At 42.4% G+C, this 23,007-nt stretch overlaps 1 protein-coding gene and 1 pseudogene across 1 annotated transcript in view; one reads left to right on the top strand and one right to left on the bottom strand.

The window, feature by feature from the left end:
- The window catches only part of mttp (microsomal triglyceride transfer protein), a 62,255-nt gene extending 42,829 nt beyond the window's left edge, over window positions 1-19,426 (top strand). Inside the window, exons 13-18 of the mRNA XM_043674459.2 lie at window positions 2,580-2,677; window positions 3,682-3,803; window positions 5,352-5,579; window positions 9,430-9,554; window positions 13,058-13,228; window positions 17,060-19,426. Of these exons, the coding sequence (XP_043530394.2) occupies window positions 2,580-2,677; window positions 3,682-3,803; window positions 5,352-5,579; window positions 9,430-9,554; window positions 13,058-13,228; window positions 17,060-17,225 (910 nt within the window). The 3' untranslated portion in view covers window positions 17,226-19,426. The remainder of the gene's footprint in view (window positions 1-2,579; window positions 2,678-3,681; window positions 3,804-5,351; window positions 5,580-9,429; window positions 9,555-13,057; window positions 13,229-17,059) is intronic.
- Window positions 19,427-21,428: 2,002 nt separating this feature from the next.
- LOC122558671 (syncytin-A-like) lies at window positions 21,429-22,881 on the bottom strand (annotated as a pseudogene).
- Window positions 22,882-23,007: the final 126 nt, after the last annotated feature.

Genomic DNA, 23,007 nt, shown 5'->3' with positions numbered 1-23,007 from the left:
GGAGGAAACCCACGCAGACACGGGGAGAATGTGCAAACTCCATACAGTCAATCGCCTGAGGCGGGAATTGAACCTGGGTCTCTGGTGTTGTGAGGCAGCAGTGCTAACCACTGTGCCACCATGCCGCCCACAAATGTGGCACTCCACTGATCACAGGCTTCCAGTCTGAAAAACAACCCACCACCACCACCCTCTGTCTTCTACCTTTGAGCCAGTTCTGCATCCACATGGCTAGTTCTCCCTGTATTCCATGAGACCTAACCTTGCTAACCAGTCTCCCATGGGGAACCTTGTCGAAGGCCTTACTGAAGTCCATATAGATCATGTATACCATTCTGCCCTCATCAATCCTCTTTGTTACTTCATCAAAAAACTCAATCAAATTTGTGAGACATGATTTCCCTTGCAAGAGCCATGTTGACTATTCCTAATTAGTCCTTGCCTTTCCAAATACATGTAGATCCTGTCCCTCAGGATTCCCTCCAACAACTTGCCCACCACCAATGTCAGGCTCACCGGTCTATAGTTCCCTGGCTTGTCCTTACCACCCATCTTAAACAGTGGCACTACGTTAGCCAACCTACAGTCTTCCAGCACCTCATCTGTGACAATCAATGATACAAATATTTCAGCAAGGGGCCCAGCAATCACTTCCCTAGCTTCCCACAGAGTTCTAGGGTACACCTGATCAGATCCTGGGGATTTATCCACTTTTATGTGTTTCAAGACATCCAGCTCTTCCTCCTCTGTAATATAGACATTTTTCAAGATATCGCCATCTATTTCCCTTCACTCTATATTTTCCATATCCTTTTCCACAGTAAACACTGATGCAAAATACTCGTTTAGTATCTCCCCATCTCCTGCGGTTCCACACAAAGGCTGTCTTGCTGATCTTTGAGGGGCCCTATTCTCTCCCTAGTTACCCCTTCATCCTTAATGTATTTGTAAAAACCCTTTGGATTCTCCTTAACTCTATTTGCCAAAACTATCTCATGTCCCATTTTTGCCCTTCTGATTTCCCTCTTAAGTACACTCCTACTGCCTTTATACTCTTCTAAGGATTCATTCGATCTATCTTGTCTATATCTGACATATGCTTCCTTCTTTTTCTTAACCAGACCCTCAATTTCTTTAGTCATCCAGCATTCCCTACACCTACCAGCCTTCCCTTTCACCCTAACAGGAATATACTAACTCCGGATTCTTGTTATCTCATTTCTGAAAGCTTCCCATTTTCTAGCTGTCCCCTTACCTGTGAAAATCTGCCCTCAAACAGCTTTTGAAAGTTCTTGCCTAATACTGTCAAAATTAGCCTTTCTCCAATTTAGAACTTCAGCTTTTAGATCTGGTCTATCCTTTTCCATCACTATTTTAAAACTAATAGAATTACGGTCACTGGCCCTAAAGTTCTCCCCCACTGACACCTCAGTCACTTGCCCTGCCTTATTTCTCAAGAGTAGGTCAGGTTTTGCACCTTCTCTAGTAGGTACATCCATATATTGAATCAGAAAATTTTCTTGTGCACACTTAACAAATTTCTTTCCATCTAAAACTTTAACACTATGGCAGTCCCAGTCTATGTTTGGAAAGTTAAAATCCCCTACCGAGATCTCTTTACAATTTTGTTTCTCAATTTCCCTCTGACTATTATGGGGTTTATAATACAATCCCAATAAGGTGATCATCCCTTTCTTATTTCTCAGTCCCACCCAAATAATTTCCCTGGATGTATTTCCGGGAGTATTCTCCCTCAGTACAGCTGTAATGCTATCCCTTATCAAAAACGCCACACGCCCCTCCTCTCTTGCCTCCCTTTCTGTCCTTCCTGTAGCATTTGTATCCTGGAACATTAAGCTGCCAGTCCTGTCCATCCCTGAGCCACGTTTCAGTAATTGCTATGATATCGCAGTCCCATGTTGCTAACCAGGCCCCGAGTTCATCTGCCTTCCCTGTTAGGCCTCTTGCATTGAAATAAATGCAGTTTAATTTATCATGCGCAGGATGAAAATCTTTAACAAAATATGTCTTTTCTCAGCAATATTTTTAACTAACAAAATGAAAATTTAAATAATGATTTACCACTTTTGACAGCTGTAAGAAACTAACACGCCAGGATGCCCTTATTGAAACATACAAGATTCTGTAGGATCGATGTGGAAAGGTTGTTTCCCCTTGTGGGAGACTCTAGGACCAGACAGCATCATCTCAGGACAAGGGGTTGGACATTTAAGATAGAGATAAGGAGGAGTTTCTTCTCTTGGAGGGGAGTGAATCTTGGAATTCTTTACCACCAAGGGATGTAGAAGTTGGGTCATTAAGTTTATTCAAGGCTGAAATAAATTTTTAATCAGGGTTGTAGGGAAAACGCAAGAAAGTGGAGTTGAGGATTATCAGATCGGCCAAGGTCTGAATGGTAGAGTAGATTCGACAGGCTGAATGGCCTACTTTGATTTCTACGTCTCATTGTCTTATGATCTATAAGTAAATTTGCTGTATATTGAAACACATTATAGCAGACCTCAACTGGCAATTGATCATGGTGCTATGTTCCTAACCATGTCTATTTTATCCCTCAGTGAAATGATATGGAAGGTTCTAAAAGATACTGTCGTCCACAACTATGACCGTTTCTCCAAGATTGGCTCCTCATCAGCCTACTCAGGATACATGAAACGTATGACAACAACAGCAACATTCATATAGCACCTTTCAAAGTAATATAACGTTGTCAGGAATGTTAGAAAAAGCTTTGTGTGCTGTTTTATTCTACTTATCTCAGGGGAGATATTACTGGCCATAGAGGGTGTGCAACAAAGGTTCCCAGGGTGGTGGGACCGCTACATGCAGACAGATTGGGCAAACTGGTTCTGTATTCTCTACAATTTCAAAGAACGTGGGGTGATCTCATTAAAAGCCACAAAATACTGAAAGGGATAGACAAGGTGGATATTGGCAAATTATTTCTTCAGGTTGGATCGTCTAGAACCAAGAGACACAATTCAAAAATAGGGATGATGGTGTGATTTAGGTCTGAACTGAGAAGAAACAATTTTATTCTAAGGATAGTGAAACTTTGGAATTCTCCCCCACTGAGGGACTTGGAGGCTCAATCTCTGAGTCTGTTAAACGTAGCAATTCATATCTTTCTGATTATCAGTAGTGTACAAGGTTATGGAGATGGGGTGAGTAAAAGGCACTGAAGCATTCAATCAGCCATGATTGCACTGGATAGCAGGACAGGCTCAGTGGGCTGAATGGCTACTTCTGTTGGATTTAGAATGGAATTAGAATCCCAACAGTGGGGAAGCAGGCCATTTGGCCCATCAAGTCCTCACTGATCCTCAGAAGAGCATCCCACCATGACCCACTTCCATACCTTATAACTCTGAATTTCTCATGGCTAATCCACCTAGCCTGCACATCTCTGGACACGAAGGCCAATTCACCTAACCCATTCCTTATGTTCATTCGAATCAGTGTTTCCTATTGGATCTATGTATTTGGGTGTTTGTGTGTACGGGAGGAGGGTTGTCATGGGAGTGTTGGGGGAGGGGGGGGTGCAGTGTGAATGCAGAAAGGCAGAAGAAACCCTGGTGCTAGATGCTTCCTGCTGAGTGGGTCATGTCTCCACCAAGCTCATTCAGGGCGAATTACCGGGGCAATCTTCCTGTTTTTCAGAGGGAACTGACTCATCATCTACCTATAGTCTGGACATTCTGTACTCGGGATCCGGCATCCTAAGAAAAAGCAACATGAACATCTTTATTTTCAGCCAGGAGACAGAGCTGCAAGCTACCCAGGTATGTTATAACTCAAAATCATCATTCTTTTATAACAAAGGCTTTCATTGGTTAAATCATTTTCTTATTGGAACAAGCAAAGTTTTGTCCAAAAAACATTTGGACTCATTTAAATACCTATTCCTGGCATAAAGGCAGGAAATGCTGGAAAGCCGGTAAAACAGGGTGAAAATCAGGGTTAACGGATCCGATTTTAACCTATCAAAATGTGCCCTCTTCACAGAATTAAAATCAAGGTTCAAAGAGTTTCAAGAACCAGACTTTTTGTCAGACGTAGTTCTGGCAGAGGTGAGAGTTGCTACAGAAATGGGCATTGATTTTACATCACTGAATCTGGCTCTTTGGCCCAACTGGCCCTTGTCAGTGTTTGTACTCCTCATGAGCCTCCTCCCAACTGACTTCACCTCACTCCATTGCCCCGACCTTCTGTTTATTGCTTCCCCTTGTGTTTCTCTAACTTTCCTATAAAGCCATCAATACCATTTGCCTCAAACTGTGGCAGCTATGATAGTATAAGGGTTAATCTTTAACTGTGCAAGATGCTAATGAGCTACAGTCTACACCATCACAGGAAGTGACACAATGTCATTTGAATTTGCCCTCTCTTGCTGTCTCTTGGCATGCCTAAGTCACAGTAATATGTTTCTTAATTTAATTTAATGTTTCATTACCTGAGCAGACTCTAAATATCCTGCAGCAGCATAGCCAGATCAATGTTAGAGTGAGTTCCCCATTGTTGCCACTCTCTGGATGTAGGGGTTTCTCCTGAATTTCTGACTGGATTTAATATTGACCATCTTGTTGTAAGACCCGATGTTTTTGATCTCCCCATAATTAGAAACATCTTCTCTACACTGATCCTAATGAATTCCCTCATAGTTTTACAGACCTCCATCAGATCTCTCTGCAAGAGACCGTGGTGTAGTGGTAATGTCACTGGGCTGTAATCCAGATTCCCACACTCCCATGCAGGTTAATGTTCTGCAGTCATAGGTTCAAACCCTACTATGGCAGATGATTAAAATTTGAACTAAATTAAAAATAAAATCTGGAATTTTAAAAAAGGCCTAATGATGACCAGGAGGCCATTGTTGATTGTCTTAAAACTCCATCTGGTTCAATAATGCTCTTCAGGGAAGGAAATCTGCTGTCCTTATCTGGTCTGGGACTTCATATGACCCACAACAATGGGGTTAACTCTTAACTGCTCTCTGAGCAATAAATGCTACGCTAGCCAGTGATGCCCACACCCCAGGAATGAATGAAATGTCAACCCTCAGACTTTGTTTTATGTAAATAAGAGACACCAGCCTGTTCTATTATTTGTGGTGATGATAACCTCTCTGGCTGTCATCAACCCGATATTCTTTGAAATAAAGTCATGGGATCTTTTGCGTTCACCTGTGAGGTTTAATGTCTGACCTACAGGGCTATACCTCTGTCAGTGCTTCAGTACTGCCCTGGGAATGTCAGCCTGGATAAAGGCGGGTTGCTGGTGTCTCTGCAGGAGGGCTACTTGAGATTTCATGCTATTTTTATTTTCTGCAGGTTGTGATTGAAGCCCAGGGTTTAGAGTCTCTTATAGCCGCAAAGGCCGATGAGGGCGAGGGCGACCTTGAGTCACTGGCTGGAATGTCCGCAGTACTGTTTGATGTCCAGCTTAAACCAGTTACCTTCTTCCGAGGCTACAGTGACTTAATGGCCAAGATGTTCACAGCGACGGGAGAGCCAATGAATGTGGTCAAAGGCCTTATTTTGCTTGTTGATCATGCAAAGGTACCTGCTCATCTCCATCAACCTTCACTTCTGGGTTTTTAAATAGCCATTGAGTTTAACAGTTTAGACCTTTGATTTTTATTTGTTGGTTACTTGACCTTAATTAGAATGTTCTTTTTAATTGATATTGCTCAAATGTAGAATTTTAATTTAGATTCCTTTGTTAATCCTGTGTATGATTTGCAAAAATATTAGTGGTTTAATGAAGGCATATATGTTATTATCATTTGTGATTTGGAATTTAAAATAGAGGAAAATAGATTTTGGTCAGTTTGGTGAAGGATTTTCTTTTAAAAGGTCAGAAAGTAATTTGGAACAGTGGCCTAAGTATCTCAGTTCCAAGCAGACACATGATTTCAGTTAATTCCCTGGCCACAAGCCTGTGCTGTTAATGGATGAAATGTTTATACTACTGGGTTTATGACAGGCAGACCAGGGCAATCAATTGCAATAAATAAACATATGATCTACCAAGCCAGATTTCATTCTGGGATCTACCTTGTCCGGTCTTACCATCAGCTGAAATCATAGCAATGGGATATGACCAGCATTTGTTGCTCATTCCTAATTGCCTTTAAGAAGGTGGTGAGGTATCTTCTTGAACCACTGCATCTTGTGTAAGTACTCCTATAGTTTAGGGTGTAGGTTTGCTCGCTGAGCTGTAGGTTTAATATCCAGACGTTTCATTACCTGGCTAGGTAACATCATCAGTGGCGACCTCCAAGTGAAGCGAAGCTGTTGTCTCCTGCTTTCTATTTATACCTTTCTCCTGGATGGGGTTCTTGGAACTACATGGAGAAAGTCAATGCACTACTCGCAGACCCGACCCCACAACTAGGAAACAAAATTACATACCTCTTAAGGAAATTACACAATTCCGGACAATTAAACAAGATGGAATTCCAGAAAATGAAACCAGATGGGACCAACACCCCATGATTCTACAGACTACCAAAAATCCATAAACCAGCAGACCCCCTCAGACCCATAGTCTCACTACCCGGAACACCAACTTACAGACTAGCCAAAGAACTACACGCAAGACTGAAATACCAAGCAGAAGAGTCACAGCACTCCATCCAGTCCACCCAGGAATTCCTAAAAATCATCAAAAACACCAAAATAGAGGAAGATGAAACAATGATCTCATTCGACGTAACAGCACTGTTCACCTCCATCAACATCGACCTAGCAAAGGAAACACTCGCCACACTTTTAGAAGAGACCATCACACACACACACCAACCATCATCAATCACATTACTAATTAAAACATCATGAAGCTAGTGGACCTGTGCCTCACCACCCACTTCACCTTCAACAACATAATCTACAAAGAAACCAATGGCACACCCATGGGATCTCCGTGATCAGGATTCATAGCAGAAGCGGTAATGCAAAGACTAGAACAAACAGCCCTATCAACCATCAAACCAAAAATCTGGGTCCGCTAGTAGATGACACCTTGACCATCACAAAACGAAATAAGATAGAAGAGACATTTAACACCATCAACAACACCCTCATAGGCATAAAGTTCACCAAGGAGGAAGGAAACGACAACAAGCTCGCATTCCTGGACGTCACAGTCGAAAGAAAGGACAACGGAGAACTACTAACCTGCGTATACAGAAAACCGACAAACAATGACCAAATACTTAACTACACCAGCAACCATCCCAACACACACAAACGAAGCTGTATCAGAACACTATTCCAACGAGCCATCACACACTACAGCACAGACGAACTTCGGAAAACAGAGGAGAACCACCTATACAACGTATTCAAGAAGAACGGATACTCAAAAAATACAGTCTGCAGATTCCTCAAGAACAAACCACGACAAGCAGACCAAACACAGCCAGAAACCCTAACCACCTTACCAGAGATCAAAGAAGTTTCAGAAATGACAGCCAGACTACTAAGACCCTTCAGAATCCTAGTAGCACACAAACCCACCAACACTCTCAAACAAAAACTAACAAACTTAAAAGATCCAGTACAACTCATGGACAAAACCAACGTCATCTATAAAATTCCATGCAAGGACTGCCACAAACACTATGTAGGACAAACAAGAAGAAAGTTAGCCACCAGGATACACGAACACCAGCTAGCCACAAAAAGACACGACCCTCTCTCCCTCGTAGCCCTACACATGGATGAAAAAAAATCACCATTTTGACTGGGACAACACATCTATCCTGGGACAGACTAAGCAAAGACATGCCAGAGAATTCCTAAAGGCCTGGCACTCCAACCACAACGCCATAAACAAACACATAGATCTAGATACCATCTATCAACCTCTCAGAAAACGAACAGGAAATGACATCACCACAAACCCCAGGAACCCCATCCATGAGAAAGATATAAATAGAAAGCAGGAGACAACAGCTTCGCTTCACTTGTAGGTTGCCACTGATGATGTAACCTAGCCAGGTAATGAAACGTCTGGATATCAAACCTGCAGCTCAGCGAGCAAACCTATAGCCTAAACCTCAACCTGAGCTACAAACCTTCACAAACCTTGCAAAAATACTCCTAAAGTGCTGTTAGGAAGGGACTTCCAGGATTTTGACCCAGTGACAGTGAAGGCACAAAAACATATTTCCAACTCAGAATGGTGAGTGGCTTTGCGTTCCCAAGTATCTGTTGCCCTCATCCTCTAGATGGTAAAGATCACAGGTTTGGAAAGTGCTGTTGAAGGTTTTTTGATGAGTTGTTGCAATGAATCCTGTAGATGATACACACTGCTACCACTGTGCATCAGAGCTGGAAAGACTGAATGTTGAAGGTGGTAGATGGTGATTAAGCTTTGAATCAAGTATGACATGGAACACCCAACACAAAAACAGATTACTCAGCCTGACTGGTGTTTGCTATTGTTTATGCTGTACCCCTTCTCCCATTCTACTGATTATAATCCTGTCCCTGTACATTTTTTTTCCTTATGCATTTATGTAGCTGCCTTTTAAATGTAACTATGGCTTGAGACCAGGGACACCAGAGAAAGTGTAAAAAAGATTTGCAAATATCAGATCTGAGTGGACATTGTTATCAGTATTAATTAGTCGAAGCCTCTCTTCCTCAGTAACAAGAAAACTGAGGGTTAACTTGATAGAAATCTCCAGAATGAGGATGGGTTTCAGTACAGGTCGATATAGGGAAGACAATTCCAAGCAGGTGGTAGCCTAAAACTAGGAGCCACAAATAACAAACAGTCGTTAATAGATCAGGAAATTCATGAGAAGCTTCGTTACTCCAGAGAGGACTGAGAATGTGGGGCTCACTCCCTCAGAGAATGTATTGATATATTTAAAAGGTAACTGGATAAATAGATGACAGGGAAAAAAACGAGGTACAGATAGGCTGTGATGGAATGGGATGGGAGGAGGCACATGATAAATACAAACACTGACATAATGGTCAAAGATGTTGCAAGTTCTATGTAACTTGTGTGAGGAAGGTTTGCTCTTTTGCAAATCCAAAAAACAAAACTAGAGGGCATGGGTTTGGGGTGAGAGAGAAAAAATTTAAAAGGGACCTAAGGGGCAATATGGAATGTATGGAATGAACTGCCAGAGGAAGGAGTGGAGGCTGATAAAGTTACAACATTTAAAAGGCATCTGGATGGGTCTGTGAATAGGAAGGGTTTAGAGGGATATGGGCTAAGTGCTGGTAAATGGGACTAGATTAGTTTAGGATATCTTGTCAGCGTGGATGAGTTGGACCAAAGGGTCTGGTTCTGTGCAGTATATCTCTGTGACTATGAAATAGACTGGGAATCCAATGTTTCAGCAAAGAGTCCTTCAGATCTTGAAGCCTTACTTTTTTTTAATTTCAGAGTTTTCAGCTGCAGTCCGGACTGAAAGCGATAGTGGAATTCCAAGGAGGATTGGCCATTGATATCTCCGGTGGGATGGATTTCAGCCTGTGGTACCAGGAATCTAAAACCACCGTCACCAACAGGTACAGTCTTCCCTGTAACTTGCATTCTGTGGTTTGTATGCCTTTCGTCCAGCTGTACCTACTGTGACAACCTGGGACAGGAAGGAGGAGGCTAATCAGCCTCATTGAGTTAATGCCACCATTCACTGAGATCATGGTTGATGAGTATCTTAATTCCATCCTCTTGCCTTGAATTCATTCATAGGACATAAGTATCGCATACAGGGCCAGTTTTCATTGCCCACTCTTAATTGCCATGGAAGGGTAAAACTGAATGCTTTGCTCAGCCAGTTCAGAGGGCAGTTAATTGCTGTGGGCCTCGAGTCACATGTCAGCCAAGAAGGTGAGGATGGCAGATTTCCTTTCCTAAAGAACATTAGTAAACCAGACTTTATAACAATCCAGTAGCTTACCCTTTAAAAATATAAATAAAGAACTGATGATGGTGGAGATCTGAAACAAAAACAGAAATTGTTGGAGAAACTCAGCAGGTCTGACAGTAAGATACGCTTCCAGACCTGCTGAGTTTCTTCAGCAATTTCTGTTTTTGTTTCAGTTTCCCCTTTACTATGGTCTTACATTTTATTCCAGATTTTTGTTAATTAAATTTGTGCTCCCCAGCTGCAATGGAGTGATTTGAAATCGTGTCTCTAGATTACTAGTCTAGATCTTTGGATTACCATCTACTAACATAGCCATTACATAGCCTGGACCTAGTGCTTTGCAATGAACCAGATTCTATAAAAGATCTTAAAGTAAGGGAACCCTTAGGAAGTAGCGACCATAATATGATAGAGTTCAGTCTGGAGTTTGAAAGGGAGAAGGCAAAATCGGATGTAATGGTGTTACAGTTGAATAAAGGTAATTATGAGGGCATGAGAGAGGAACTGACTAAAATAGACTGGAAGCAGAGGCTAACCGGGAAGACAGTAGAGCAAAAATGGCAGGAGTTTGTAGGTATAATTGAGGACACTGTACAGAGGTTCATTCCCAAGAAAAGAAAGATTAACCAGGGAGGGATTAGACAACCTTGGCTGACAAAGGAAGTCAGGAAATGTATTAAAGAAAAAGAGAGATCCTATAAAGTGGCTAAGAACAGTGGGAAATCAGAAGATTGGGAAGGATACAAAAGCAAACAGAGGATAACAAAGAGTGTAATAAGAAAGGAGAGGATCAAATATGAAGGTAGGCTGGCCAGTAATATTAGAAATAATAGTAAAAGTTTCTTTCAGTACATAAGAAACAAACGACAGGCAAAAGTAGACATTGGGCCACTTCAAACTGATGCAGGAAGCCTAGTGATGGGAGATAAGGAAATAGCAGGAGAACTTAACAAGTACTTTGCGTCAGTCTTCACAGTGGAAGACATGAGTAATATCCCAAAAATTAAAGGGTGTCACGGGGCTGAGTTGAGTATGGTTGCCATTACGAAAGAGATAGTGCTAGAAAAGTTAAAAAGTCTTAAAATTGATAAATCTCCTGGCCCCGATGGGATACACCCTAGAGTTCTGAGAGAGGTGGCTGAGGAAATAGCAGAGGCATTGGTTGAGATCTTTCAAGAGTCACTGGAGTCAGGAAAGGTCCCGGATGATTGGAAGATGGCTGTTGTAACCCCCTTGTTCAAGAAAGGATCAAGGCAAAAGATGGAAAATTATAGGCCAATCAGCTTAACCTCGGTTGTTGGTAAAATTCTAGAATCCATCATTAAGGATGAGGTTTCTAAATTCTTGGAAGAGCAGAGTCTGATTAGAACAAGTCAACATGGATTTAGTAAAGGGAGATCATGCCTGACAAACCTGTTGGAATTTTTTGAAGAGGTAACAAGTAGGTTAGACCAGGGAAACCCAGTGGATGTGGTCTATCTAGACTTTCAAAAGGCCTTTGATAAGGTGCCACACGGGAGGCTGCTGAGCAAGGTGAGGGCCCATGGTGTTCGAGGTGAGCTGCTGGGATGGATTGAGGATTGGCTGTCTAACAGAAGGCAGAGAGTTGGGATAAAAGGTTCTTTTTCAGAATGGCAGCCGGTGACGAGCGGTGTCCCGCAGGGTTCGGTGCTGGGGCCACAGCTGTTCGCATTATATATTAATGATTTGGAGGAGGGAACCGGGGGCATTCTAGCGAAGTTTGCCGATGATACGAAGTTAGGTGGACAGGCAGGTAGTACTGAGGAAGTGGGGAGGCTACAGAAGGATCTCGACAGGTTGGGAGAGTGGTCCAGGAAATGGCTGATGGAATTTAACGTGAGCAAGTGCGAAGTCTTGCACTTTGGCAAAAAGAATAAAAGCATAGACTACTTTCTAAATGGTGAGAAAATTAATAAAGCCAAAGCACAAAGGGATCTGGGAGTGCTAGTCGAGGATTCTCTAAAGGTAAACATGCAGGTTGAGTCTGTGATTAAGAAAGCGAATGCAATGTTGTCTCTTATCTCAAGAGGGTTGGAATATAAAAGCAGAGATGTACTACTAAGACTTTATAGTTAGGCCCCATTTGGAGTACTGTGTCCAGTTTTGGTCCCCACACCTCAGGAAGGACATACTGGCACTGGAACGTGTCCAGCGGAGATTCACACGGATGATCCCTGGAATGACAGGTCTAACATATGAGGAACGGCTGAGGATACTGGGATTGTATTCGTTGGAGTTTAGAAGATTAAGGGAGAACTTAATAGAGGCGTACAAAATAATACATGGCTTGGAAAAGGTGGATGCTAGGAAATTGTTTCAGTTAAACGAGGACACAGCCTTAGAATTAGAGGGGGTCATTTCAGAACAGAAATGCGGAGACATTTCTTCAGCCAGAGAGTGGTGGGCCTGTGGAATTCATTGCCACGGAGTGCAGTGGAAGCCGGGACGCTAAATGTCTTCAAGGCCGAGATTGATAGATTCTTGTTGTCTAGAGGAATTAAGGGCTACGGGGAGAACGCTGGTAAGTGGAGCTGAAATGCACATCAGCCATGATTGAATGGCGGAGTGGACTCGATGGGCCGAATGGCCTTACTTCCACTCCTATGTCTTATGGTCTTATGGTCTTATGGTCTTACATGACAGTCTGGGACACATTAGTGCACGGCTGTGGAGAGCCAGAGTGTGATATTGTTGTTCACTTAAAGTGTTAAGGGAATATAAACAAGTCTTCAAACTGAGATACCGAAGTGATGGCACAAATCGATTCAGCCGAGCAGTTCAGGTACCTCTTGACTGACGCTTGGCCACTCACTTAGAACATGCAGCTGCTGGCCCACAGTTCTCCTGCCTGATCCACCCCACAAGGCAACTACTAACTGCTGATGACAACCATCTTGTGTTCTGTTGCACTCCCCAGCCAGTTCCTCACTACCAACAGCTCCTGGCTTCACCAAACAAGAGTGGGGCTTGCTGGTTTAGGACTTTTGCATATTAAACCAGTGTTGTGAGGTTGGGAATTGGAAATGATCTGGCTATCAGATTCCCAAAAGTACAGGATTTTGGATTCAATGTTCACAGATGGGGTAAAGCCTCAAACGGCTTGCTTTTGTTTTCTTCCAGGGGTGCAATGGTTGTCGTTGGTAACATCACAGTGGATTCTTTGTTCATTAAGAGTGGTGTTGAGGTGAGTGTGGAAACTGAGGCCCTACTCGATTTCATCTCCACTGTGAAGTTCTCTGAATATCCATTCCTGGTCTGTATGCAGATGGTCAAAGACGAATTTCCATTCAGGTAAGACATACATCAATTCTGTCTGGACAGGGAGAGAGGTGGCCTGCTCAAGTGTCTTTAATAGTATGGAAGGTTTAGTTTGTACATACCGAGAGAAGGTGTTTCCACTAGTCAGGTCAGCCTAAACGTAGGAGCTTTAAATATCACATAGTCCCATTATGAAATTCTGGAGAAACCTCTTTACTGAGGGACTGCTTAGAATGTGGAACTCACTGTGATATGGAATGGTTCAGATTCAATGAAGAGCACAGGAGGATATCCCAGGGCCTGTAGCTAAACAACAAGGTGGCAGCCTGGTGAACATATCAGACTTTTTGCATGCCAAACAGCATAAGCAGCAAGTGATAGAGCTTAGCAATCCTACAATCAATGGATCAGATCTAACCTCTGCAGTTCTGCCACATCTAGTCGTGATTGGTGGTGGACAATTAAGCAACTTACTAGAGGAACTGGCTCCAAAATATCCCCGTCCTCAATGGTGAACAAGCCAGCACCTCATTGCAAAAGTCAAGGTTGAAGCATTCATAGATATCTTCAGCCAGAAGTGCCAAGTTGATGATCCATCTCAGCTTCCTCAAGTAGTGCCCAGCATTACAGATACCAGTCTTCATCCTATTCGATTCACTCCATGTGATATATCAAAAGGGTTACAACATCGGCATCTACCCAACAATGGGGTAAATTGCTCAGGTATGTCCTCTACACAAAAAGCAGGATAAATCCAGCCTGGCTAATTTCTGCCCCATCAGTCTACTCTTGGAACATCAGTAAAGTGATGGAAGAGGTCATCAACAGTGCTATCAAGCAGCAACTGCTCAACAATAACCTGCTCAGTGACACCCAGTTTGGGTTCTGCCAGGGCCACTCAGCTCCTGATCTAATTAAAGCCCTGGTTCAAACATGGAGAAAAGAGCTAAATTCCAGAGTGGAGGGGAGAGTGATAGCCCTTGACACCAAAGCTGCATTTGACTGAGTGGGGCATAAGGAGCTTTAACAAAACTGGAGTCAATGGGAATTGGGGTAAAACTCTTTGGTGGTTGGAGTCATACCTGATATGTAGGAAGACGGTTGGCATTGGTGGAGGTCCGTCATCTCAGCTCCAGGACATCTCTGCTGGAGTTCCTCAGGGTAGTGTCCTAGGCCCAATCTTCTTCAGCTGCTTCAAAACTGATCTTCCCTCCAATTATTAGGTCAGAAATGGGAATATTTGCTGATGATTGCACAATGTTTCACACCATTCACAACTCCCCAGATACTGAAGCAGTCCATGTTTAAATGCAACAAGATCTGGACAACATCCAGACTTAGGCTTACAAGTGGCAATTAACATTTGCGCGACATAAATGCCAGGAAATGGCCATATCCAATAAGAGACAAACTAACCACCGCCTCTTAGCATTCAATAGTATCTACATCACTGAATCCCCCACTACCAACATTTCAGGGGCTGACCATTATCCATGAGCTGAACTGGACTCACCATATAAATGCAGTGGCTACAAGAACAGGCCAGAGGCTAGGAATACTGTGGCCGGTAACTCATCTCCTAACTTCTCAAAGCCCATCCACTATCTGCAAAGCACAAGTCAGCAATATGATGGGATACTCTCCACCTGCCTGAGGAGTACAGCTCCAACAATACTCAAGAACCCTGACACCATCTTGGACAAAGCAGCCCATTGCTACTCGTCTTTCTAGATGGTAAAAGTCGTATTTGGAAGATTTGGCGCATTGTTTCCAAGCCAGGTCTTTTTAAGTCAAATCCAGATGGTCCCATTTCACGTACACACCATTTCTCCTACAAATTCTGCTCCCTTCAAATGTTTATCTGATTAATCTTTGAAAACTCCTATTGAATTTCTACCCAGCAACCAGTCAGGCAATGTTTTCCAAACGTTCATCACACACATAAAAAACTGCCTTTTTTCCCAGTCGCTTCTGATTTTTTTCCAACAGTTTCAATCCATATCCTGTCAACTCTTCAGCCATTGGAAATATTTAATTATGTCTTCAAACACTGTCACATTCCCTGTCACCTCCTTCATCCCAGGTTGTCCAGTGGTCGCACTTATCGCTGGAACTGATCTTGTAAATCTCTTCTGTACCCTCACAATAACCTTCACATTCTTCCTAAAAGGTATTCCACATGGATGGGCTTAAAGTTCCAGCTGTTTTATGAAGGTTTAGTGTAATTCCCTGACTCATATAATCCAGTCGTCTATTTATTACGAGTGTGTAATAACCAGTTGGTTGAAGTACCAAGAGGCAGCTGCTATGTGAGGGTGGCTATCTCTGTATGCACCAGTTCCTCCAAGCAAGAAAGGCAAGAAATCTAAATATATGCAAGGTTTGTGAAGGTTTGTAGCTCAGGTTGAGGTTTAAGGTATATGTTTGCTTGCTGAGCTGTAGGTTTGATATCCAGATGTTTCATTACCTGGCTAGGTAACATCATCAGTGGCGACCTCCAAGTGAAGCAAAGCTGTTGTCTCCTGTTTTCTATTTATATCTTTCTCCTGGATGGGGTTCCTGGGGTTCATGAAGAACGGATACTCAAAAGATACAGTGCGCAGATTCTTCAAGAACAAACCACGACAAGCAGACCAAACACAGCCAGAAACCCTAACCACCTTACCATACATCAAAGAAGTTTCAGAAATGACAGCCAGACTACTAAGACCCCTCAGAATCCTAGTAGCACACAAACCCACCAACACTCTCAAACAAAAACTAACAAACTTAAAAGACCCAGTACAACCCATGGACAAAACCAACGTCATCTATAAAATTCCATGCAAGGACTGCCACAAATACTGCGTAGGACAAACAGGAAGAAAGTTAGCCACCAGGATACACGAACACCAGCTAGCCACAAAAAGACACGACCCTCTTTCCCTCGTAGCCCTACACATGAATGAAAAAAACCACCATTTTGACTGGGACAACACATCTATCCTGGGACAGGCTAAGCAAAGACAGGCCAGAGAATTCCTAGAGGCCTGGCATTCCAACCACAACGCCATAAACAAACACATATATCTAGATGCCATCTATCAACCTCTCAGAAAACGAACAGGAAATGACATCACCACAAACCCCAGGAACCCCATCCAGGAGAAAGATATAAATAGAAAGCAGGAGACAACAGCTTCGCTTCACTTGTAGGTCGCCACTGATGATGTAACCTAGCCAGGTAATGAAACGTCTGGATATCAAACCTGCAGCTCAGTGAGCAAACCTACACCCTAAATCTAAATATATTTCAGGCAGTTAGGAAAATGTAGTGTAAAGGAAAATAATTACAATCATTTTACAGAGGCATTGGTTAGAATTTCAATTGCATTACCTGATAGGGTAGTGTAAACAGATTAAATCGTAACTTTCAAAAAGAGTATTGAATGAATATGTGAAGGAGAAAATTTTCAGGAATATGGCGAAAGAACAGGGGCTAAATGAATTGTTCACAAAAAGAGATGGCACAGACATGATGGGCCAAATGGCTAACTTCTATCAAGAGAGAGCAAGTGAACATTTCAAGTCTAGATTACACTTCATCAGAGTTGATCATTACCTCTGATGAAAAATCATCTCAGCTGGAAACATAAGTTGACTTGCTGTGATTTGTAGTAGTTTTTGTTTTCAGTACAGATTCCAGCATCTGCAGTAGTTTGGTCCTACCCGGCTAATGACTATGCTGTACTAAATATGACAATTACAGTGGATGTCACATCCATCCAGGATGTATTGGCCTGTTTGAAAATCTTACAGCATTGAGTACTTGATCATCTGAAACGTGTATACTGAGGAGCTGTTAACCCACATTTAATTTTACAGGCAATATGTGACCAAATATGAAAGCTTGCCATCAGGAAAATCGTATGTATCTCGGAAAGGAAGGAAAATGCTGGTGGCTGGATCGGAATTCCCTCTCCACCACGAGAACTCTGCCATGTGCAAGAAGATCTTTGCGAAGGAGTCGGACTCAGAGGAGTGGTTCTGAGACCTGGGGAGGGGCTGTGAGGGCTGCTTTAGCACTGGCTATGTGTGTAGGGAGGGGATGAAGAATTAAACTAAATGAAACACTAGAGGGAGCTGACACCAAGCTCCTTATTAACTAATGGAGAATGTGTCAGAATTGTTAGATAATTTTAAATATGAAGGGAAGCCTTTGTGTCTTTCTGTTCCTACTTTTTATGACGATTTAATGTTGGGATGTCATTTTGACCTAACCTGGTGAAAGCGAAATTGACCACACCATGTCTGATATTCATTATATTCTTTCATACAACACACCAAAGCCCCTCTTCCTTTGAAACTTCAGTAGGATGTACATTTGAACCATACAGTGTCAGACCCCAGGTTTTAAACCAGTTTAATTTCCTGTTGAAATTTTTGGTTTGGTTAAAATTAACTTTCTGGATTCTTTCAGAGGGCCCTCACAGTCTGTTTGCCAGAAAAAGATTCTCACTGCCAGAGCTCGGTGCTAAATGTCCATGCAGCCCCCAGTATGTCCTTCTCCCCAACTGTCCAACCAATACACACCATTAAAGAGAGGACTGAGTCACCTTATTCTGCACCTGTATTAATATTTAGAATTATTTCTCAAATACACTTCCCCTTTAAGGCTGTGTATTAATTTAATGGCTCTGAGATGTTTACATTTTTACATGTATTTAAAGTTTTTTTATGAAAGAGTGGGAAACAAAGAAAGAAAGAAACCACAACTATAAGTCAAGACACAGCCAACATAGATGTCTTGGGAATTGTGTGGCAGGTAGGTTGGGACACATGGGATAAGAATACAGCGTTAATATTTAAACATCAGTGGAGAGGCAGGTTTGTGATTCTGAAGAACGTTGGTTTCAAAGATCCTAGTCCACCCATCGCTTGGCACATGGATAGGAAATGATGGGAACAGGTCTGTGATTTCACACCCAGTAGTCTCAGTGAATGCTATCTTTCACCAGCAGGATCCAATGGGACATAGGAATTAGGAGCTAAATTAGGCCATTCAGCCCCTCAAGTCAATTCTGCCAATTGATAAGATTTATTTGTGGCCTCAACTCCACTCTCACCCCTGCCCCCAACCTGGTGCCTTCAGCCTTTGGCTATTCTGTTACGGTTGCCAATTCTGATTGAATGGATCCCCAAGGGAACTTTGTCATATTATTTAAGTTGCAGTCCCCCTCCCCCACTACTCACCTTCCATCATTGGTCTGCTGACTCATCCTTCCTCATCACACCAGCAGCCAATTGGAAAGCCACCAGTCTTTAAATTCCCTGATTGGATGGTAATTGGACTCTCAATATATTTTCTGTCCCTAACTAATAACAAATGTATTCAGCCTGGAGCAAAGGAGAATTTTTTCTTATATGCTCCTGTAATTTTCTTCCAAGGTTTTGTCCAGGAAATTTATCTTTATTTCCTGGACATATCAGGGCAATCCTGGAGAGTTGACAATCTAAAGCTGTGAGTGGGAATATTATTATGGGCACAAACCCAGCCAGGATTTGGAAAGGTTAGGCTCAGGTCTCAGCATTCTGTGCTCCATCATTGACAAGCTGCATCTTTTTGGAACGGATGCTGGGAAGGGAGGCAAGTGATCACAGTTTCAGGCCACTTCTGAAAATGTTCCTGTCTTCCTCATGTTGTGTGAGGACTAAGTAACACTTATGAACAATATTGAGATATAAACTCTAAAGTAAAATAAAAATTCTGAAATGACTTGGACCAAAGTTGGGAAACCAAAACTATATATTTTTGACGAAAACTTTTTATTTTGTCTCTTAAAACCCAACAATGAAACACAACTCAAAATTAAGACTTTCTCAATGGGAGGACTGTAGCTAAATGAGTAGACACTTGCAATTGATAGCGACAGGACAAAAAACTTTTTAAAATTACAGGATTAAAGTCATATCCAGAGAGCTTTCCAAATAAATCGCTTCTTATGGACCTCAGTTTTGTACATAATCTAATTGAATGGCAGAACAGGCTCAAGGGGCTGAATAATCTCCTCCTGTTCTTTTATAAAAAAAGTCACTGACTCGTTTGTTGAGATTTTTTGTGTCTATCCCTTCAGTTCTTCCAACAAAACCCCACAAGGTTAAAGTTATCGAAACATATTGTCTTTGTGAAGTTTTTGGATGTTTTGAGAATTGGGAATAAGATTAAAGAGAGAAAATCCTGGTGGAATTGAATTGGGAAGTGACGGGTGTATTTCTTTCAAACCCATTGCATTTCCATTTGCTGAATATCTGAACAGGACTGTTGGTAAATGTTAGATAAATACATCGATCCTGAAACTGTAACGCTGTTTCCTGTTAGTTGATCTTGGGATGTGTCAATCAAGGATTCAGGGATGACTTGGCGAGGATGTGGAGTCTATTCTCACTGTAACAGAATGGCTGGGTTCAGGGACCCAAAGACAGGGGCAACATGAGTGGTGAGTTACTGTGACCAATCTCTCAGTATCAGAGAATTGTGTAGCACCAAACAGGCCATTTGGCCTAACTGGTCCATGCCAGTAATCAACATGAGCCTCCTCCCACTCTACTTCATTTTGCTCCATCAACACATCCTACTATTCCTTTCTTCCCCATATGTTTATCCAATTGCTCTTCAAATTCATCCATGCTGTTCGCCTGGAGACACCCTGTGGTAATAAGTCCCACATTCTCACCATACACTGGGTAAAAGTTTATCTGTGATGATCTGATGTTTATGACCCTCTAGTTTTGTTCTTTCCCACAAATGGGAACATCAACTCAATGTTTTCTCTATTGAGAGATGAGACCCAACCATGTGATTGGCACCAGTATGCCTGGTCTAGTCAGTCATAGTTTCCCTGGGATTGGCAGCAGTGAAGCCTACTGAGGGATTGGGTTATCATCTGGAAAAATATAAGGGTGTCCAAGGGACATGGAAGAGCTGCAGTGTCTGTTCTTTCTAAGGGCATCTATATTGTTCATCTGACAGTCCATATGGACTGCTACTGTGCCTGAAGTCTCCAGCAAGGTTTCCACTGCAGGTACTTCTCCAGACTCCAAACGTGTCACTCCCATCGACTTGGCCACTTGGACCTTGTAAACTTCAGCAGGGGTCTTTGGATTAGCCCCACTCACTCCCCACCCTCAGAGGGAAATTACTGAGAGTGATGTCAGCAGTATGTGCACACTCAAACTGGATTATTTTAGTGAGAACTGCTAATACCAAGTAACAGCCAAAACACTTTGTACAATATATCTTCAAGTCAATTTGGTTGGATTAAAATACCACTGAGGTCAATTTCCTACCAGATACTTTGCAACCTTTTCCACATTGACCCTAGAATCTGCAGCTTCACTCTAGAAAATGACACTGGAAAAGCATTGAAGATCTGAATGGAGCCAAATCAGTGCCAACTGATGTTCAATTAAAGAATTTTCAATTCATTTTCGCTTTGGAAGTGTTAACACACAGTAATTTTCAAGGCGTTAATAAAGAGCTGCTTTGTAAGCTATCTTCAGTGCAGTGCCAGGACTGCTGCCTTGAATATCCCTGGTGCCACCAACCAATATGGGCCAGTGAGGGTTTGTTTTCTACACTCAGCAAAATTAGTTCAGAGTTATGTAACATGTCCCCCATCTTTCCCCTGGACTGATCACTGTGTGAGAAACAGAACTCACTCACAAATCAATCAGCCTGAGACAAAGCCTTGGAAATAAGAACAATTTATTACAGCCTTGCAAGTACCGGACACTTCTGCAATCAAGCAGAAATGCGCGCGAAAACAGAGCATATTAGCTTTCTTATTCAGTTTACAAGTTGCGGAATCATACCTCCCTTTTCCCATCCTATCATAAACCGATTACCTCATTTGTTTTTTTCTCTCTAGTTATTTTCTTATCTGGCCATCCTGCTGTCCTTGTCTGCATTATTTGTTCCTTGTTTGTTATAGCTTGTTCTTTTATCCAGTTTCTCTTATCATACTATAAGCCTTATTGTGAAATGCCTCTGCTGCTTCTTTTTGTGGTCAACTACAACACTTTAAAGTTATTTCCTGCTTAAAACTATTTTCTTTAAAAGACCCTCTATATTCATTAAAATCTTAGCCTTAAGTATGCTACATGCTACGTGCTACAAGAATTCCGCGACACCTTCCCCTCCCCCCACAACACCCCCTCACCCATTTGCAAAAACAACATTTCTAACCTCCCACAATTCCCCCTTTTTCTTTTTTTAAAACTGTTGTTTCTGCACTTATAAAGTCTCCTTTAATCCATTTTCTTATTGTCTGCCCTCTTATGTCTTTTGGCGATGAGGTTCACAACCTTACATTTTACATTTGTGTTGTTCGTCCCTCGAACTCTAGAAGCATTCTTTGACTTTCTCTTTGTTGCATATCACCTGCTGATTGTAAAAGCATCTGATGATTTATTTGGGTTCCTTCCCCAAGCGATGTCATCAGTCGGCTCATTACCCATTTTAGGACATTGAACCCTACCACCAGACCCACTAGTATCAATAATCTATAGATAGCTAGATTGACTAACCACCTTCCCCAACCAGTCAATACCCAATTCCCCCATTCCCATTCTTTTTCGTTCCGGTACCGATTACCGGCCTCCCTTATTTTGGCGATTTTGTCTTGTACATGTTTGGAGATATCAGCAATGTTAGAGGAGACCTTAGGTATGTACGTACAATATTCCTCTCCAATTAGTGCACAGGTACCACCCTTCTCTGCCAGAATATAATCCAGAGCCATCCTGTTATGAAGGGTTGTTAGCCTAGTGGTAATCATTTCGGTCGTTATGGCTGCTACTTGGAACTGGGTTTCGGCCAACGCATCGGCAGTATTGTTGGCCAACTCTTCCAGGGAAGCCGCCAACTTTTGTATTTCTACTCCTCGAGCGGTCCCACACATAGGTATCAAAGTCCAGAGGAGGCGATCTCCTTCATTTACTTTCGGGTTACTCGCCTTCCTCCCTGTTTATTCCGAGGTATTTTTGGGGCTCTCTTTAACAGCCTCAAGTGGGGAATTATATAGGCAAGGTAGCAGCAGCCACTCCAACCTTTCTGGTTTTGAGATAGTGTCTGAACTGGATGGTCCCAGCACCCATTCCCGTGACATCCGCCACTCCAAACGTACTTCTCGCCGGGGATAAATGAGTAGGCCTTTAAGCCACACACCCAATATGTCCCATTCAATACTTGGGGAATGGTTGTGGGAGTAGCTTGGCTCGTGTGGACACAAAATGATTTTCCTAATCGGAAGAGTGCGGTATTATTCTGATTACAGAAACAAGTGGTATATACTGCTCCTTTCAGTGGGGAAACTCTAAGGCCATCGATAGCACCCAGAGTTTTCGGGACTAGTCGAGGGAACCACCCCGCAAAGTTATAAATACCCCTGTCAGATCTCCAAGTTGTATCATTTGAGCCCAAGTCAAATTGTTGTACATCGTACACTTCTCTTTTGGTAAGTGGTATTGCCGCGAGAGGAATTCCAGATTCCCCATGGTGTGGGATCTTCGCACATACCCAACAGTCGGTATGCCCCTTTAGTTTAGCATAATTCTGACATAAAGCGGTAAAATTATTTTTCCCACCCCCCTTGGCAGCTAGCGCCAATATTATTGTGACAATATAAAGCTGACCACTCATTTCAGCTCACAACCCTATCTGTCTATTCCCTAACCCTTTGTATGACAGGGAGGAGTGAGTCCATGCAACACTTACAATTGTTTTGGGATACAGTTTTTTTTTAACCAATACTTAATAGTCTCTTATCTCAGTC

Source organism: Chiloscyllium plagiosum, unplaced genomic scaffold (assembly GCF_037043375.1).
Source record: "Chiloscyllium plagiosum isolate Xiang-an unplaced genomic scaffold, Cpla_swu_hap1 HiC_scaffold_36, whole genome shotgun sequence".
NCBI classification, from domain to species: domain Eukaryota; kingdom Metazoa; phylum Chordata; class Chondrichthyes; order Orectolobiformes; family Hemiscylliidae; genus Chiloscyllium; species Chiloscyllium plagiosum.
The sequence above is the reverse complement of the archived record's forward strand: the minus strand, read 5'-3'. Positions and strand labels throughout refer to the sequence as shown.